This window comes from Chenopodium quinoa, unplaced genomic scaffold (assembly GCF_001683475.1).
Source record: "Chenopodium quinoa cultivar QQ74 unplaced genomic scaffold, ASM168347v1, whole genome shotgun sequence".
In the NCBI taxonomy this organism is placed as follows: Eukaryota; Viridiplantae; Streptophyta; class Magnoliopsida; order Caryophyllales; family Amaranthaceae; genus Chenopodium; species Chenopodium quinoa.
This window is the reverse complement of record NW_018744268.1, coordinates 89,265-106,270: the sequence shown is the minus strand read 5'-3', so window position 1 is coordinate 106,270 and position 17,006 is coordinate 89,265. Positions and strand designations below refer to the sequence as shown.

Sequence of the window (17,006 nt, the reverse complement as noted above, 5' to 3'; positions counted from 1 at the left end):
ATTGAGGTTGATTCGGCCAAAGTTTTGGTGATTGAGAAATTGCCCCCTCCTACTTCTATCACATCAGTACGAGCTTTTCTTAGGCATGCCGGTTTCTACCGGAGATTTATCAAAGATTTTTCGTGAATCGCCAAACCTTTGACCTAATTACTCAAAAAGGATGTTGCTTTTAACTTCAATGAGGCTTGCATTGAGGAATTTCGTAAGCTCAAGGAAGCTCTCATCTCCTCTCCCGTTGTGCAAGCTTTGGATGGAGCTTGCCTTTTGAGCTAATGTGCGAGCGAGTGATTTTGCAGTGGGTGCCGTGCTTGGACAAAAGAAAGAAGGAAAACCATGTGTCATCTACTATGCAAGTAGGACTCTTGATGAAGCTCAAAAGAAATATACAACAACGGAGAAGGAAATGCTAGCGGTTGTTTTTGCCTTTGATAAGTTTAGGTCCTATCTTATTTGCTCTAAGGTGATTGTGTACACGGATCATATTGCGCTACGATATCTCATGACTAAGAAGGAAACAAAGCCTCGTCTTATCCGTTGGGTTCTCTTTCTTCAAGATTTTCACATGGAAATGAGGGACAAAAAGGGAGCGGAGAACTACGTTGCGGATCATTTGTCTAGGATACCTTTTGAGAACAAAAGTGATGTACCAATCAATGATGAGATAGGATTTGAAACTCTCATGGCTATGACTTCAACATGTAGCCCTTGGTATGCGGACATCGCCAATCATCTTGCTTGAGTCATTCCCCCGGAGTTTTCTTCTCAACAAAAGAATAGGTTTTTCAAGGAAGTGAGGAGGTACTTTTGGAATGACCCATACTTGTTCAAACAATGTGGAGATGGCCTTTTTCGAAAATGTGTTCCGGATCATGAAATCGAAGGAGTTCTTGAGCATTGCCATTCACTACCATGTGGAGGACATGGGGGTGTTGATAAGACGGTGGTAAAAATTTCTCAATCTCTATTGTGGTGGCCAACAATGCATAAGGATGCCAACAAGTTCGTTTCACAATATGATAGGTGTCAAAGGAGTGGTGGAATAACCAAAAGAGATGAAATGCCTCAACAAAATGTCTTGGAAGTTGAGCCCTTTGATGTTTGGGGGGTGGACTTTATGGGGCCTTTTGTTTCTTCTTGTGGAAATCTATATATCTTGGTAGCGGTTGATTATGTGACAAAATGTATTGAAGCCATACCCTCTCCTACCAATGATCACAAGGTTGTGCTTAAGCTTCTTAAGAAGATCATTTTTTCATAGGTTTGGGGTTTCAAGGGTTCTAATTAGTGATGGAGGCTCCCATTTCGCCAAAATTTGGTGTGCCTCAGTCGTATGCAACCAAAAATATCACAACTAAGCTAACCGCAAATAAACGTAGTTAGGGAAGTCGAGTTCGAATCCACAGGGAAAAAGGGACTAATAACTGGAAACCTAAGTGGAAATACTCTAGGACGGTAGTAACCTAAGTAACGAGGGGGGTTTTCACGAGCAATGATGATAAATGAACTAAGTAAGAACAACGAACGTAATGAATAGGTAATCAATGAGAAGAACGGTCTTGGTTATGCGAAATCCACTAATGAACATACAAATTGATCATAGAAGTCTCCTCAATCAAGCTCTATTGAACACCTTGTTGTAGAATTCCTAGATTCTAAATTCTCATAAATAGTTAGAAATAGCAAAGCGCTCCTTTCTAACCCTTTCCAATGCACAATTCAAGACAAGCGCTCTAAATTATCCACAAGAAGAAAATAAACGGAGAAATCAACAAGGATTGAATAAATTAACACAAGCGGTCTAATTTCTTCAATAATATTATTCCCTCTTCAAGTTATCAACCAAAAGCATGCATCAATAACCTAAAGTTGCTACTTTGGAAAGATTAATTAGATGCAAGCGAATCCAATAATTCTAACCTAGCAATTGATTAAAGCAAATCATGAAATTAATTCAAGGAACAATATATATTCAATAGATATTAAGAGAAGAAAGATCTCACAATTCGTAGCCAAAAGCTTCAATCTTTAACCAAGAATCCGGAAGATTAAGCTTCCATGGATTCTAATTCCAAAACAAAGAATTCTGAAAATTCCAAGAAAACCCTAGAAAGCTTTTTTTCTCCAAACTTAATTCTCCTCTCTTCTCCCTTCAAACTTAATTAAAACTAAGCTATTTATATGTTTCTATATTTTAATAACAGAACACAATAATAATAATAAAATAATATCCAAAACACGAGCCAAAACAAAGCCAAATTGCTGAAAATTAACCAAAACAGCCCGAATTTCTGCCAGAGCCGCTGCCAGCTGCTCTGGACCCGCTGGCAGCTGCTCTGGCAGCCCCTCACTCTGGTATACCCGCTGCCAGCGGCTCTGGCCAGCTGCCAGCGGCCCTGGCAGCGGTTCCTGCTGTTTTTGCCTTCTTTCCTTGCTTCTTCTTCTTGCTTTGCTTCACCTTTTCCTCAAGCTTTCTTCCTTGCTCTTCCATGCTCCATCACAACTCTCAAATCACGAGCCAAGGTCCATCCTTCTTACATAACTCTTCATTGGTTCCCGAGCTCACTCACTCACTTATACTCATAAATCCCGCCTTTTGCACATAAGTGAGATCACAGCCCAAAACTCACAAAAGCTAACAAAAGTACATATAAAGCATCAAAACACACCCTAAAATGCTTCTCTCAACCCATGATAAGAAGGCTTATCAAATTCCCCCATGCTTGAACCTTTACTCGCCCTCGAGTAAACTTAGAGAATAAAACACATCCTCCTCACTAAGGTTCAAAACAGAAGATGGTGGAATCAAACTAGCTCTACGCACTCAAACTCAACAAAACATCCTAGTACTTATCAACCAATCACAATCACACTCCCCCATACTTCACACTTTGAATCTCCCTTTTTTCTTATTTATCAATTCATCCCCAAAATCAACTTGGAACGATAAACGCATAGCCATGAGTATGAATATTCTCAACCGCCTAAAGAAATGAAATTTTTGATAAAATTGGGCAAACAAAAACTCAACTTAACCAAAAATCTCATAAAAACACTTCCACATTCAAGAGTGAAAACAAACAACTCATGCTCTCAAATTCCTAAGATGATCAACAAATTCCCCCAAAATCTCAACTATCTCCCAAAATCACCAAGATGAAACCTACCCCGACACCTCCTTATACCTCCTCCCCTTATGACACCGACTCCGGCAAATAGATGCGAAATTTCCTTGAAAAATCAAATTCATGAACATTTCTCTCTTTTTTCTCTCATTTTGCCTAGGAGCCCTTTCGGGTTTTCATCCTAGCCTCTCATCTTTTTCCAAATCTCACTCTCTCACCCACTCATTAGCCACTTTTTTGCTTAGGTCGCCCTTTCGGGTTTTCAACCTAACCGGGCCCCCATTTTTGCCTAAGCCGCCTTTTCAGGTTTTCAACTTAGCGGGTTTCTTTTTCTTTTTTTTTTTCTTTTTTTCCTTTTTTTTCTTTTCATTTTTCATTTTTTTTCATTTTGCATTTTTTTTTTTCATTGAAACACAATTGAAATAGCTATACAAAACCATCAAATTAAGATAACTATACAATTTGTAATGATATGCAAGAATTGCTTCCCCCCCTACTTGAATGAAACATTGTCCTCAATGCAAGAACAACAACAATTAAAACAAAAGTATGGGAAAGGAAGAAGGATGCAAAACCTCAAGGAGAAGGACCTCCGGAGCCGGAAGATTAGGCATTATCAAGGATTTCAAAAATTTCGAGAAGAAAAAATGAACTATGGGGACCCCAAGTGTTGCCCATGGGAAGATCATTCCAACCAAAAGCATTTTTAATTACCGCATAAGGCATGATATAGTTCTTATTGTTAAAATTGAAAGAAATTCTTGACATCCCTTAGTCAAAGTGGAAAGGAATTCATGTATACCTCACATAAGTAGGTGCGCTCGTGCTCCATCACCTCCTCCAAACCAACCTCTTGCAATGCCTCCAAATCGAAGAACTTTGTGCATTGCACTATACTCTTGGGTTGTTGGAGTTCAAATAGCTTGCTCCTTTGTAGTGAGCCTAATTCCCATGAAGTCACTTGCTTGGGGAAAAGAGGGTGATTCACCCTCTTTTGAAGTATCACCTTGTTGTCTCTTCCCATTGCTTAAGAATGAATTGCACAACTCACACTTTATTCTTCAAAGCACAATGAACACACCACCAAACCTCCAAACACCAAGGTTCTCACAATTCCTCAAATGCCAAGTGTGAAATTGAGAAATTGAAACAATTTTAGGTTGAATTGTCTTTGAAAGTGAGGGAAAGGGATTGTGTGTAGGAAAGATTGGGTTAGGGTTTGGGAGTATGAGTGTGGGATTGCTAAGGGAAAGAGAAGAAGGATGAATTGGATTTTAGAAATCAAGAAATGGGTCAAAAAGGGTGAAAAATTCAGGAAAGGCTGGAAAGGCCGCTGGTAGCGGCCTGGGACCCGCTGCCAGCGGCTAAAGCAGAGCTTTTGGATCTTCTTTGCTGGAAGACCCGCTGGCAGCGGCTATACTGCGTAAATTTTTTTTTTTTTTTTTTTTTTTTAGAAAAAATAAACGTGGAGGGGGGGTACCCGCTGGCAGCGGCTTTTGAGCAGCTACCAGCGACTACTGCAGGGATAGCCCCCCTTTGGCCTGTTTTGCTCTGTTTTTGCTGCTCTTCGCGCATAACAAATACTCCCAAGGCATCCACCTACACAAACACAATAAAAATACTCTTCACATCACAAGAAAAATAAAAAACTAAACTACAAGAAGAAATGGGGAAGATTTTCGATCGGGTTGCCTCCCGATTAGCGCCTTTGTTTTACGTCGTTGGCTCGACGCGGCTCATCCCACTTCGCTACTCTATTGATGGCTCGTAGAGATCGATGCACTCCACGTTCTCGGTTTTGAAACCCTCGAAGTAGGGTTTGAGCCTTTGGCCATTGACTTTGAAAATCTTATCGGTCTCGAGGCTTTGAATTTCAACTGCTCCATGCGGATATACATTCACCACTTGAAAAGGGCCCTCCCAACGGGACCGAAGTTTTCCCGGAAATAATCTAAGTCGGGAGTGATATAGGAGTACTTTTTCACCGACTTTAACCTTCTTCCTAGCAATCATCTTGTCATGCCACAACCTATTCTTTGCTTTGTGGTATAAATGGGACAATTTCTTGCCCGGAATTGTAGACGGGCCGATTGTTGAACCTGGTGGTATAGGTGGAAGCTTGGAATGTTCATTCAATTCCCCCACCTTCACCTGCACATTAGTAGGCATAGAGAAATCCAAGAAATCACCAGATACAACATTAGTTATAGGTGTGAGGAACTCATCCCCACGATGATTGTTAGGAACATCATGCACCATTGGATCGACAAAATTAAGAGAACATAAAGAATGAGTGTTGACAGGATACTTTATGGAATCATAAATGTTATACCCAATTGCTTTCCCATCAACCTCCATAGTCAAGGAACCGGTAGACACATCGATTTTTGTTTTAGCAGTCTTCAAGAAAGGTCTTCCTAACAAGATGGGGACTGCTTGTTTGTCATGTTCCATGTCAAGCACATAAAAGTCAGCAGGAAAAATCAAACCATCAACCTTAACCAACACATCTTCCACCACCCCCTTAGGATACACATTAGACCTATCCGCTAACTGAATCACTACCCCAGTTCCATGTAAAGGTCCAAGTTTTAAAGATTTAAACAGGGAATATGGAATAACATTAATTGATGCACCCAAATCCAACATAGCTCTATGAAAAGTGGTGTCCCCTATTGTAACTGGAACAGTAAACATACCAGGATCACTACATTTTTCAGGAAGTTTCTTTTGGAAAACTGCAGAAACATGAGCACTCACTTTCACTTTTTCCTTCCCTCCTAACCTGTGCTTCCTCTTTATAGTACACAGTTCTTTCAAAAATTTAGCAAATCGAGGAACACTTTTTATTAAATTCAAAAGGGGAATGTTTACCTCACACTTGCTGAATGTTTCATAGATGTCTTTGTCTTTCTCATACCTCTTTGTTTCTTTCAAAGCTTCGGGAAAAGGTGGTGTGGGTTCATAAGATGGAAAAGTGGGAGGATTTGCTACAGCTTCATGTTCCACTTCCTTCTCCTCAGCTCCAATCAACTCTTCAGCCCTCTTAGTTGCAATTTCAGTCTCTTTCAGCTCCTTGCCATTTCTCAATGTAATAGCGTTGGCTTGTTGCTTAGGATTCAACTCCGTTTGAGATGGAAGTTTTCCCGAATCCTTAGCTTCAAGTCTGCTCACTGCACTTGAAATTTGACTCACTTGACTTTCCAAATTCTGAATACTGGATTTGGTCTCTTGCTGGAATTGCACCATGTTTTGCTGCATAGTAGAAACATTAGAAGTTAGTGATCTAATCATTTCATCAGTTGACATATCATTCGAATTTGAGCTTTGGCCTTGAGGTTTGGCCAATGGTGCCCTATATTGCTGATATTGCTGCTGGCCTTGAGCATTTTGCTGTTGTTGTTGGTTCCCCTGGGAATTCCCATATCTCAAATTTGGATGATCCCTCCATCCTGGATTGTATGTATTCGAATATGGATCATATCTTCTCTGAGGACCTTGCCTTTGGAAACCCATTGCATTGGCCTGCTCATTCTGTTCCTCTTGTAATTGAGGACATGCATCAGTGGGATGTCCTGTGGAGGTGCATAAACCACAAGCATTCAGTTGCTGTGGATTCCTTGAGTTCACCATGAACTCACGCATCATAGAAGTCAAATTAGCTACTTGACTCTCTAACTCAGTTGTATTTGAATTTGCTGCATTCACCCGGCGCGTGGGAGTTCTCTGACTGAACTGCCTAGAATTCTCTGCTAGCTCTGCAATCAGCCTAGTTGCATCTCCTGGAGTCTTATTCACTAGCCCTCCACCACTTGCTGCATTCACCATCCTCAAATCATCATCTGTTAGACCTCCATAGAAGTATAGGATGAGGTCTTGATCGGAATACCCATGGTACGGACAACTAGCACACAATCTCTTGAATCTCTCCCAATACTCATACAAGGACTCATCTTCCTTTTGATCCACATTGCTGATAGCTTTCTTAAGGCTTGCAGAAATAGTGGCTGGGTAATACTTCTCTAAGAAACACTTCTTCAAACCTGCCCAATTTGTTATGCTCCCTGGGGGAAGATAGTAAAACCAATCCTTCGCTGCATCTTTGAGAGAAAAAGGAAATGCTCTCAACTGAATTTGCTCATCAGTCATCCCAATCGGTTTCATGCTAGTACATACCACATGAAATTCTGCCAGATGTTTATTTGGATCTTCACCCTTCATGCCATGGAATGCCGGCAATAGATGAATTAGACCAGATTTGATCTCAACATTAGCACCTTCCTCCAACTGCTGATATGCGATGCACAACGGCTGTTGGTTCAAGTTAGGAGCTGTTAGCTCTCTCAGTGTTCGATTTTCTGCCATCACTTCCTCTTCTTGAATGTTGAAGATGTATGTTGATTCACTGGGGTTTGTTCTTGCCTCTCTTCGCAACCTGGAAATATTTCTTTCAATTTCTGGATCAAACTGCAAAACTTCTTTGTTAGCAGAACGGGTACTTATCATACCCTAGCGAACAAACAAAGAAAAAAAAAATAGCTAAGAACAATCCTAAAATAAATTCTACTAAGATAAACAATTAAACGGTAACGCCTAGTTCCCCGGCAACGGCGCCAAAATTTGGTGTGCCTCAGTCGTATGCAACCAAAAATATCACAACTAAGCTAACTGCAAATAAACGTAGTTAGGGAAGTCGAGTTCGAATCCACAGGGAAAAAGGGACTAATAACTGGAAACCTAAGTGGAAATACTCTAGGACGGTAGTAACCTAAGTAACGAGGGGGGTTTTCACGAGCAATGATGATAAATGAACTAAGTAAGAACAACGAACGTAATGAATAGGTAATCAATGAGAAGAACGGTCTTGGTTATGCGAAATCCACTAATGAACATACAAATTGATCATAGAAGTCTCCTCAATCAAGCTCTATTGAACACCTTGTTGTAGAATTCCTAGATTCTAAATTCTCATAAATAGTTAGAAATAGCAAAGCGCTCCTTTCTAACCCTTTCCAATGCACAATTCAAGACAAGCGCTCTAAATTATCCACAAGAAGAAAATAAACGGAGAAATCAACAAGGATTGAATAAATTAACACAAGCGGTCTAATTTCTTCAATAATATTATTCCCTCTTCAAGTTATCAACCAAAAGCATGCATCAATAACCTAAAGTTGCTACTTTGGAAAGATTAATTAGATGCAAGCGAATCCAATAATTCTAACCTAGCAATTGATTAAAGCAAATCATGAAATTAATTCAAGGAACAATATATATTCAATAGATATTAAGAGAAGAAAGATCTCACAATTCGTAGCCAAAAGCTTCAATCTTTAACCAAGAATCCGGAAGATTAAGCTTCCATGGATTCTAATTCCAAAACAAAGAATTCTGAAAATTCCAAGAAAACCCTAGAAAGCTTTTTTTCTCCAAACTTAATTCTCCTCTCTTCTCCCTTCAAACTTAATTAAAACTAAGCTATTTATATGTTTCTATATTTTAATAACAGAACACAATAATAATAATAAAATAATATCCAAAACACGAGCCAAAACAAAGCCAAATTGCTGAAAATTAACCAAAACAGCCCGAATTTCTGCCAGAGCCGCTGCCAGCTGCTCTAGACCCGCTGGCAGCTGCTCTGGCAGCCCCTCACTCTGGTATACCCGCTGCCAGCGGCTCTGGCCAGCTGCCAGCGGCCCTGGCAGCGGTTCCTGCTGTTTTTGCCTTCTTTCCTTGCTTCTTCTTCTTGCTTTGCTTCACCTTTTCCTCAAGCTTTCTTCCTTGCTCTTCCATGCTCCATCACAACTCTCAAATCACGAGCCAAGGTCCATCCTTCTTACATAACTCTTCATTGGTTCCCGAGCTCACTCACTCACTTATACTCATAAATCCCGCCTTTTGCACATAAGTGAGATCACAGCCCAAAACTCACAAAAGCTAACAAAAGTACATATAAAGCATCAAAACACACCCTAAAATGCTTCTCTCAACCCATGATAAGAAGGCTTATCAAAGCTCTTCACAAGAGATATGGCATTCATCACAAGGTTGGATTACCTTACCACCCTCAAGCTCAAGGACAAGTGGAGGTCTTGATTCGTGAAATCAAGAATCTACTTGAAAGGATGGTGAACAAATCAAGGAAAGATTGGTCTCTCAAGCTTGATGACACACTATGGGCTCTTAGGACGGTGTACAAGACTCCGATCGGCGCGACCCCCCTATAGGTTGGTCTATGGAAAGGCTTGTCACTTGACGGTTGAGTTAGAATACAAGGCTTAGTGGGCCATTAAGGAACTCAATATGGATTTATCGTTGGCCGGTGAGAAGAGATTGCTTAAGCTCAATGAACTTGAAGATCTTAGAGATGATGCTTATGAGAGCTCAAGATTGTATAAGGAGAAGACCAAAAAGTGGCATGACCAACATATACGAAACAAGAGCTTTAAGGTTGGAGATAAGGTTTTGCTTTTCAACTCAAGGCTTTGTTTGTTTCCAGATAAACTCAAGTCCAAGTGGTCGGGTCCTTTTGTGATATCGAAGACTACTCCTTATGGTTCTTTTAAGTTAGATGCGGATGGTAACAAGTTTATGGTCAATGGTCATTGTTTGAAGCACTACTTTTGCAAGGAAGAAGTTGGTCTCATTGAATGTCTAATGCTTGATCCTTTGGATCCTAAGCCTCCCCCATGATGAATTATTCTCATAGTCAATTGACAAAGGAATAATCGCATCGTTAGACAACTACACCTAAATCAAATACAATTTATAACACTCGACTTATCCTAATACAAGTATATGGCAAGAAGAGGGATCGAACCACAGGGAGAAGCACATAAACACCACATTCATCACCTGAGTTTAAGCTATCTCGGGACAAAGAACAAGAATGACTAAGAGATTAAACTAAAGGTAAAACGAGATAAAATCAATAAAACTAAACACTAAGGGAAATGGGTAGATGTAGATGCCACTTGAACATGCAATAACATAAAAGCAAATCAATAGTGAACTAAACATGCTAGAATATCGAAATAAGGTCCAAGCAAACCGCCTTCCGGGGTCAATCGACTTCTCCTAAAATAGCCTCTATGTTTCCACACTAGAACCATATATTGGGAGGTGCAATCAAAGAACAATCGATAGTAATGAACCTTAACTAAGTCAACTTCCGTTCGTTGTTAGCAAAGATTCACCTTTAATCAACCAACAATGTGCACTTGCAAGAAGATCAAAGAATATTACGCATGCAAAGATTTTAATCACAATTAACTTAATCCCAATATTATAAACATGAACAATTAGCAACTGCACCATCCCCACACCCTTGGCTAAATGACTACTCACAAATCATGTTGAAAGCAATATCAATCACCAGATCAATAAGCATCAACATGATTAATAAGCAAAGAAGGAAAATCAAAGTAAACAAACAAAATTAAATGCAAAGGTAAAGAGAAAGAGTAAGAGATTGCTCATTAATTTAAGTTGAAGATCTACAAAAGATTAAACAAGCTTCTTCTTCAAAATCCAAGTTCATCAATGAAGAAATCCGTACTTTCTCTCTCTACCAAATGAAGACTAATGGTGTTTCTCTCTCTAGATTAAGCTAAAAATGCAGAAATTTAAAACTAAGTTAATCTAATTACATCAAAACATTCTAAAATGGGACTTATATAGTCCGTACACAGCTAGCTGAAGTAGAGGAGTGGTTCGACCGAACTACAGGGTAGGTTCGGCCGAACCCTGGGTAGGTTCGGTCGAACTTCCTTGATCCTGGTTTGGTCGAACTTCTGAGGTTCGACCACTCCTGCAAAATCGCCAAAATGCAACTTGACTCTGCCTCTGCGTTCGACTAGACAATGGAGCAGGTTCGGCCACACCTTGGTTTGACTGCACCTTCTGGGGGTTCGGCCGAACCTCTCCTTAACCTTGCTTTCTTCAGCTTTCCTTGAACTTTAGCTTCCTCCTCTTGAAGACCCCGGTTCCTACAAAGCATAAGCATGGAAATCAAAGTAAAGAGTAGGAAAAAGGGCAAAATCCAGGAAAGAAGATGCATAAAGGAAAAGGGAACTAAGTGCAAAGAAAAGGATGCAAACAAGCTGCAAATGTGGGAAAATGACCATCAAAATGAACCTTAATCGTGGCATAAATGCCACTCATCAACTTCCCCCACACTTGCCTCTTTCTAGTCCTCGAGCAAGGGATACCAAAATAATGAGAAAGCCACAACAAACATAACATGACAAGGGTTAAGAAAAACCACTTAAGCACTTAGGTAGAAAATGCTCCATTTGAACTCAAGCGAAAATACATGCACAAAAGAATACTCACCTTTCTCAATTTAATGAGGGAAAACATGTTATAAGATGCTCGTGGTTGAATGAGACCAACCTAAGCTAAGCTTAGAAAACTAATGATTTCACTTTCCACCCTAGCCCTAACCAAGACGGCCCATGTTCTCTCCACTAGTTTCAAATCATCCCCTAGCTAGCTCCTCATGATTGGAATCATAAGGTCATCCCGACATCTCAACTATGCATACTCTCTCCATAGGGTTGAAATCTATCTCCCTCCACTGGTCTTTGATCGCGCTCCTCCAAGTCCAAGGGTCTTAACTAGGGTTGTAATGTCATGGCTAGGGGTTAAGGTTGGGAATCAATTTGAAAATTTTGGTGGCAAATCCTAAGTGAAGCAAAAGAGTGGCCATCTCTCAAGAACAACCTAAGAATTGAACATAATCTCAAATTACAACCTTCAATACAAATCTCACAACATTACTTCATCCCTCTTTATTTCTTTCATTTTTTTTTTCAATCTTTTTTCAATTTTTTTTTTCATTTCATTTTTTTCATCATTTTTTCCCTTTTTTTTTTCTTTTTCAACTTCACTTGGTTTTCATGTGTTGCAACCTTCTTCACAAACTTTTTGCATATTCTTTTCATAACTAACTTTCAAAACCTTACTTGAACCGATTTACACAACTTTCTTGATCAGAACCAACACTCTCAAACTCGAACCTCACAAGTCAATGCTTCACTAACTACAAGGGTCGGTAGAACATAGACCAATAGGTTTGTAATATGGCTAAGTCAAGAAAGGGAAATAAGGCTCAAATTGGATAGCAAGTAGGTGGATGCAAAAAAAAATGAAAACCAAATTTGTAACAAAACACAAAGAAAACAAAGAAAAATGAGAAGAAATTCCCTCTTCCTCCTCTAAAGTTGTTTGGTCATGATCTCGGGAGCTAGATACCAACACAAAGATTAAGACATGCATAGTTAAGGATCCAAAATGCCGCTCACAAGAATGATCAAGGCTAGAACAAATGACGCTCACATGGGATAAGAAATAACCAAATACCAACTAGAGGGAATCCTATCCACTATAGAGAGCAACTCCATCTTACCACTTTCCCGTGAACTAGGGGTTCAAATGTCCTCAAAATTTCTAAACTGGGCTACCTTAGCTAACAATGTGTTTAACTCAACCCTAAGCATTCTCAAACCATGTAAACCCTCATATACAAGGAAGATAAGCATTCAAAGAGCACGTCACCATGAAAGGCACACAAATCCAAATGAATGAGAAAATTCCAAATCAAAAATCATTTCAACTTGTCATAGTCATGTTCATAAAAAAAGGGAAAACAAGACAACACAAAAAGAGGAAGAAATTTAAAAGGTTCACAAACGAGGCATATAATCAAAGTAAAACCCAATCGTCATACAAGTGATCGTTGATAACAACATCAAAGATCCCAGGATCCTTAGAACCGAAATCAAGCAACCTCGAACCATTCAACTTCTTCCTAAGCTATTCCTAGACTAAGCACTCAAAGAAAGAGAAAATATAAGAGAGGAAAGGTCTCACCAAACGCCGCTTGAAATGGAAGACAAGATAATTAATACAATCTCACCAAGGGAGCTCGTGTTGCTCCTTAACTTCCTTCGTCTCCGCTTTCAAGCTTTAAGAAAAGTGAGCAAAAACAAAAGAAACTATGACAAAACAAGAAAAAGTTAGAAATCAAAGAAAAAGACTAAGGTTATAAATAAAAAGAAGAAAAATAAATAAAAAGTTATCTACAAAGTTTGGATTAAGGGAATTAGGATTTTCGAAAATTTTGGATTTTTCCTTGGGAGCATCTTCGCCTACGCAAAACTCAAGAATCATAAAAAATCATCAAAAATCAACAAAAATCATTATAAAAACATCATCATAACATCACCATCATCATCATCACATCATCATCATCATCATCATCACATCACCATCATCATCACAACAACATCATCATCATCATCATCATCATCATCATCATCATCATCATGATCATGATCATCATCATCATCATCATCATATCATCATCAACTACAACCAGGCCACTATCCTCAATAGTCCTCCTCATGTACAAGCTACTACCCTACCACACTACCCTCCTATGTACACTTCAACCAACCAAAAGGAACATCCTCCCCCACACTAGTCTTTTGCACGTCTCGAGCAAAAATTAAAAGTTAGAAGTTCTGGGGGGGGGGGAAGGAAGGGAACCCTCATCATGGGTTCCTATCTCCTTGCCCTCTAGGTTGAAGGGGGTTATCAAAATACAACCCGGGAGTATCCATAAATGGGTGGAAGGGTTGGTTGAAATGCTCATAGGGCCACTCTTGGTCACCCAAACCATCATCGAAAGGATTTGGGGTTGATATGGATGTCGGATCACACCCACCCGAGAGATATGGGTTAAATGGTGGGGTGCCAATACGTTGGGAAGGGTTGATGTTACCTTCCCAATAGGGGTAGTCATTGGGGGTGGGGTTGTTGGGATCATAGGGCCCCCAATGGTTAACCGGGTCCTCTTGAGGAGGGAGGCAGGGATAGTTAACATAAGGCATTTGAATGCCCGCTTGCACAAGATTATCATAAGTCATCCTTCCGTAGTACCCCCATTGTTCAATGGAAGCTTGATTATCACGGCATATATCCTCGAGGGTACTACGGAGGGCATTCAAATCAAAAGGAGGAAAGGAAGAAGAAGAAGATGCCTCACCTCCCCCGCTAAGGGGGGAACGGTTTGCTCCGGGTGGTGGATCGGTGGAGGATGAGGAATTGCACCCTGGGCTCGGGTTCTTCTCAATTCATCGGGGATGTGCTGTCAGGGGATCTTCCATTTTAAAGGAGCAGAGTGGTCCACCATAGTTAGAGAGGGGTCCGGAAGGACACACCATTCTATATCTTTATCCACTAAGAGGATAAACTTGCGCTTGCTTGTAGTGTAGTTGATGAAGCGGTTGTGACGGAGAGCACTAATGGAGAGAGAATAAGGAGGAAATTCATTGGTGACTTCCTCTCGGTTTTGGTGCACAAAGGGGAGCATTTCTATTTGTTCCTTGTAGGCTCCATTCTTCAAGGAAAGGGCAATAATAGTGATCATGCCCCCCATAAAAATATCGTCACCAAGACGGTTGTCCCGAGTATCCAAAAACCTTTGGATGAAGGTGGAGGAGCATTGGAACTTAAGACGTTGACGGTTGTCGGCCAAAAAAAGGCAAGCCACCTCATCCTTCACCATAGAGCCGAGGTTTGCCTTGAAGAACACGACATATTGGAGAAGCCGAGCAAAGTATCTCATGGCTATATGGATGATGTTGTTGACCTTAAAGGCGTTAATTCGGAAACTATTCCTGGTGGATATGCTCCTCCACCACTCTTGCTCGTTGTAAAGGATGCGATGAGTGCAAGTCATCTCACAGGGATGATCTAGCCTGGTCGCATGCCAATGGAAGATCTCGTTTAGATCACTCTCGGTTAGGGAGTGATCCTCATTGAACATGCAAAAGTGTATCACAAGTTGAGGTTCCTCATCGTTATATTTCGGCTCTAAGACTTCCTTGCGGAGAGAGGCAAGGAATTCCAATGTGAGTCACTCATAGGTGTGAGCGTGGAGGTTGATGAAGTCACCCCATCCAAATATTTTTGCTAACCGGACTACCTCATCCAAGATACCGAGCTTTTGCAAAGTTGTAGGACAAAAGAACCTTGTTGATCGGATGGGACGAGTGATGAGGGTTTTGTAGACGTCCCAAAAGTGCTCGTTTGAAGAACTTATTATATGATCATTAATTCTTGGAGGAGGCGGGAAATGCGGTGACGAAGATTCACCCGCTCTCTTCCTCTTTGACTTGCTCTTACCAAGCACCATGATTCTACAAAATTACCAAAAGCTATCATTAGGACAATTTGATAAGAGATGACATAAGAAGCTAGCCACGGTAAAAGTGTATGCATGAAAGTAGTTGCCTTGAGTTGTGAAATAGATGTAGAGGATAACAACAATACAATTCAAGGCATTAATGGACACATTTAAACCAAGGCATGAGCAAGAAATCCTATGACATTCATATGTAAGTCCTAACAAAGTATAGGTGAAATTTGGCATGATGTCCCCTAATTACGTGATAATCATTCACCAAAACATCAAAATCAAACCAAAACAATGAGAAGCAATCTCCAACAACATCCAACTCATGAATTTCTCAATCATCAAATAGTAGCAAGAACACCCTAGTATGAAATCAACATATTTAAGCAAAGACACTGAGATCAAATAAAACCGAGGTATACATGCATAATCATCATAACAACATGTTCTACTATCAATTACCAATCAATTGCAACAAGTAAATCCAAAGAACCACATGAATCAAACAAGCTACTACCAACAATTTCAAGAATACCACAATTCAAATTTAAACATGCAAAACATGGTAAAACTATGAGAAATTGATGAAATGAACTTGCAAAAGCTAGGAAAACCATAAAACAATTGATTGTAAGTAAGTAGAAACCCAAAAACACCAAAGCACTCAAACCTTAGAAATTGGGAAAAATTGAAAGATGGGATTTTTGTGTGGAATTTTTGGGTGGAGATTATAGAAATTGAGTAGAGGATGGAAAATAAGTGAGAAAAAGAGTAGAATGGAGTGATTTTAATGGAGATGGGAGGGTGTATGAGGGGTTGCAATGGATTTTAGAGTGAGAAGGAGGAGAATAGAGAGAGGGAGGTGCCGAATTGAAGTGAGAAAGCTCAAGACAAACAACAGGTTTTTTTTTTTTAAACTGTCAAGGGTTCAGCCGAACCTTGGGTAAGTTCGGTCAAACCATTGAAATAGTTTAGTCGAACTTCCCTAAGGTTCGGTCGAACCTGCTGCTAAATTCATTTTCAGCAATTTTGGCAGAATGTTGCCCAACTTTCAGCGCAAAACAGCAATGGCCGAACTACATGGAGGTTCGGCCGGACCTCTTTCAAGGTTCGATCGAACCTTCTTGGAGTTCGGTCGAACTTCCCTACGATTCTCAAAACCTGCAGTTTGCAACGCAAATTCTGTTCTAGCACAAGAGTGGCTGAACCTTTGCATGGTTCGGTCGAACTCCCCTCAAAAATCCAAAATCTAGACAAAATAAAATTGTCCCCAACACACATTAAAACACCATACTATCATGCTAAGGCAAATAATACCTAAAATTCCAACACAATCAAAACTCAAATATCAAATAATCCAAAATTGTAGATAGAAAAATAACAAATCACCAAGAAAATAAGAGAGTAGAAAAGGGTTAGAGACTCGGGTTGCCTCCCGGAAGCGCTTTTGGTTTACGTCGTTAGCTCGACGATTCTTGAACTAATCAAGGAGGGTCAAATTGATGATGAACATCAAGAAGAGTCATAGAAATTTGTTCATCACTTGGGAATCATTCGTAGAAGGGCTTGAGCCGGTTACTGTTCACTTTGAATGGAGAATGCCCGTCTTGGGAAATCTCATAAGCGCCATATGGGAACACTTTCGTAATAATGTATGGCCCACTCCATCTTGACCTAAG

General features: G+C 40.1%; 1 protein-coding gene across 1 annotated transcript; it reads left to right on the top strand.

The window, feature by feature from the left end:
* The first annotated feature begins 9,428 nt into the window (after nt 1-9,428).
* Nucleotides 9,429-9,818, top strand: LOC110694899. Its single transcript, XM_021872100.1, has one exon. It carries the CDS (start codon nt 9,429-9,431, stop codon nt 9,816-9,818), a length of 390 nt encoding a protein of 129 aa, XP_021727792.1.
* Nucleotides 9,819-17,006: the final 7,188 nt, after the last annotated feature.

Excerpts from the sequence above, each read along its gene's own strand:
- LOC110694899 (XM_021872100.1), top strand. The coding sequence starts at position 9,429 with ATGGATTTATCGTTGGCCGGTGAGAAGAGATTGCTTAAGCTCAATGAA.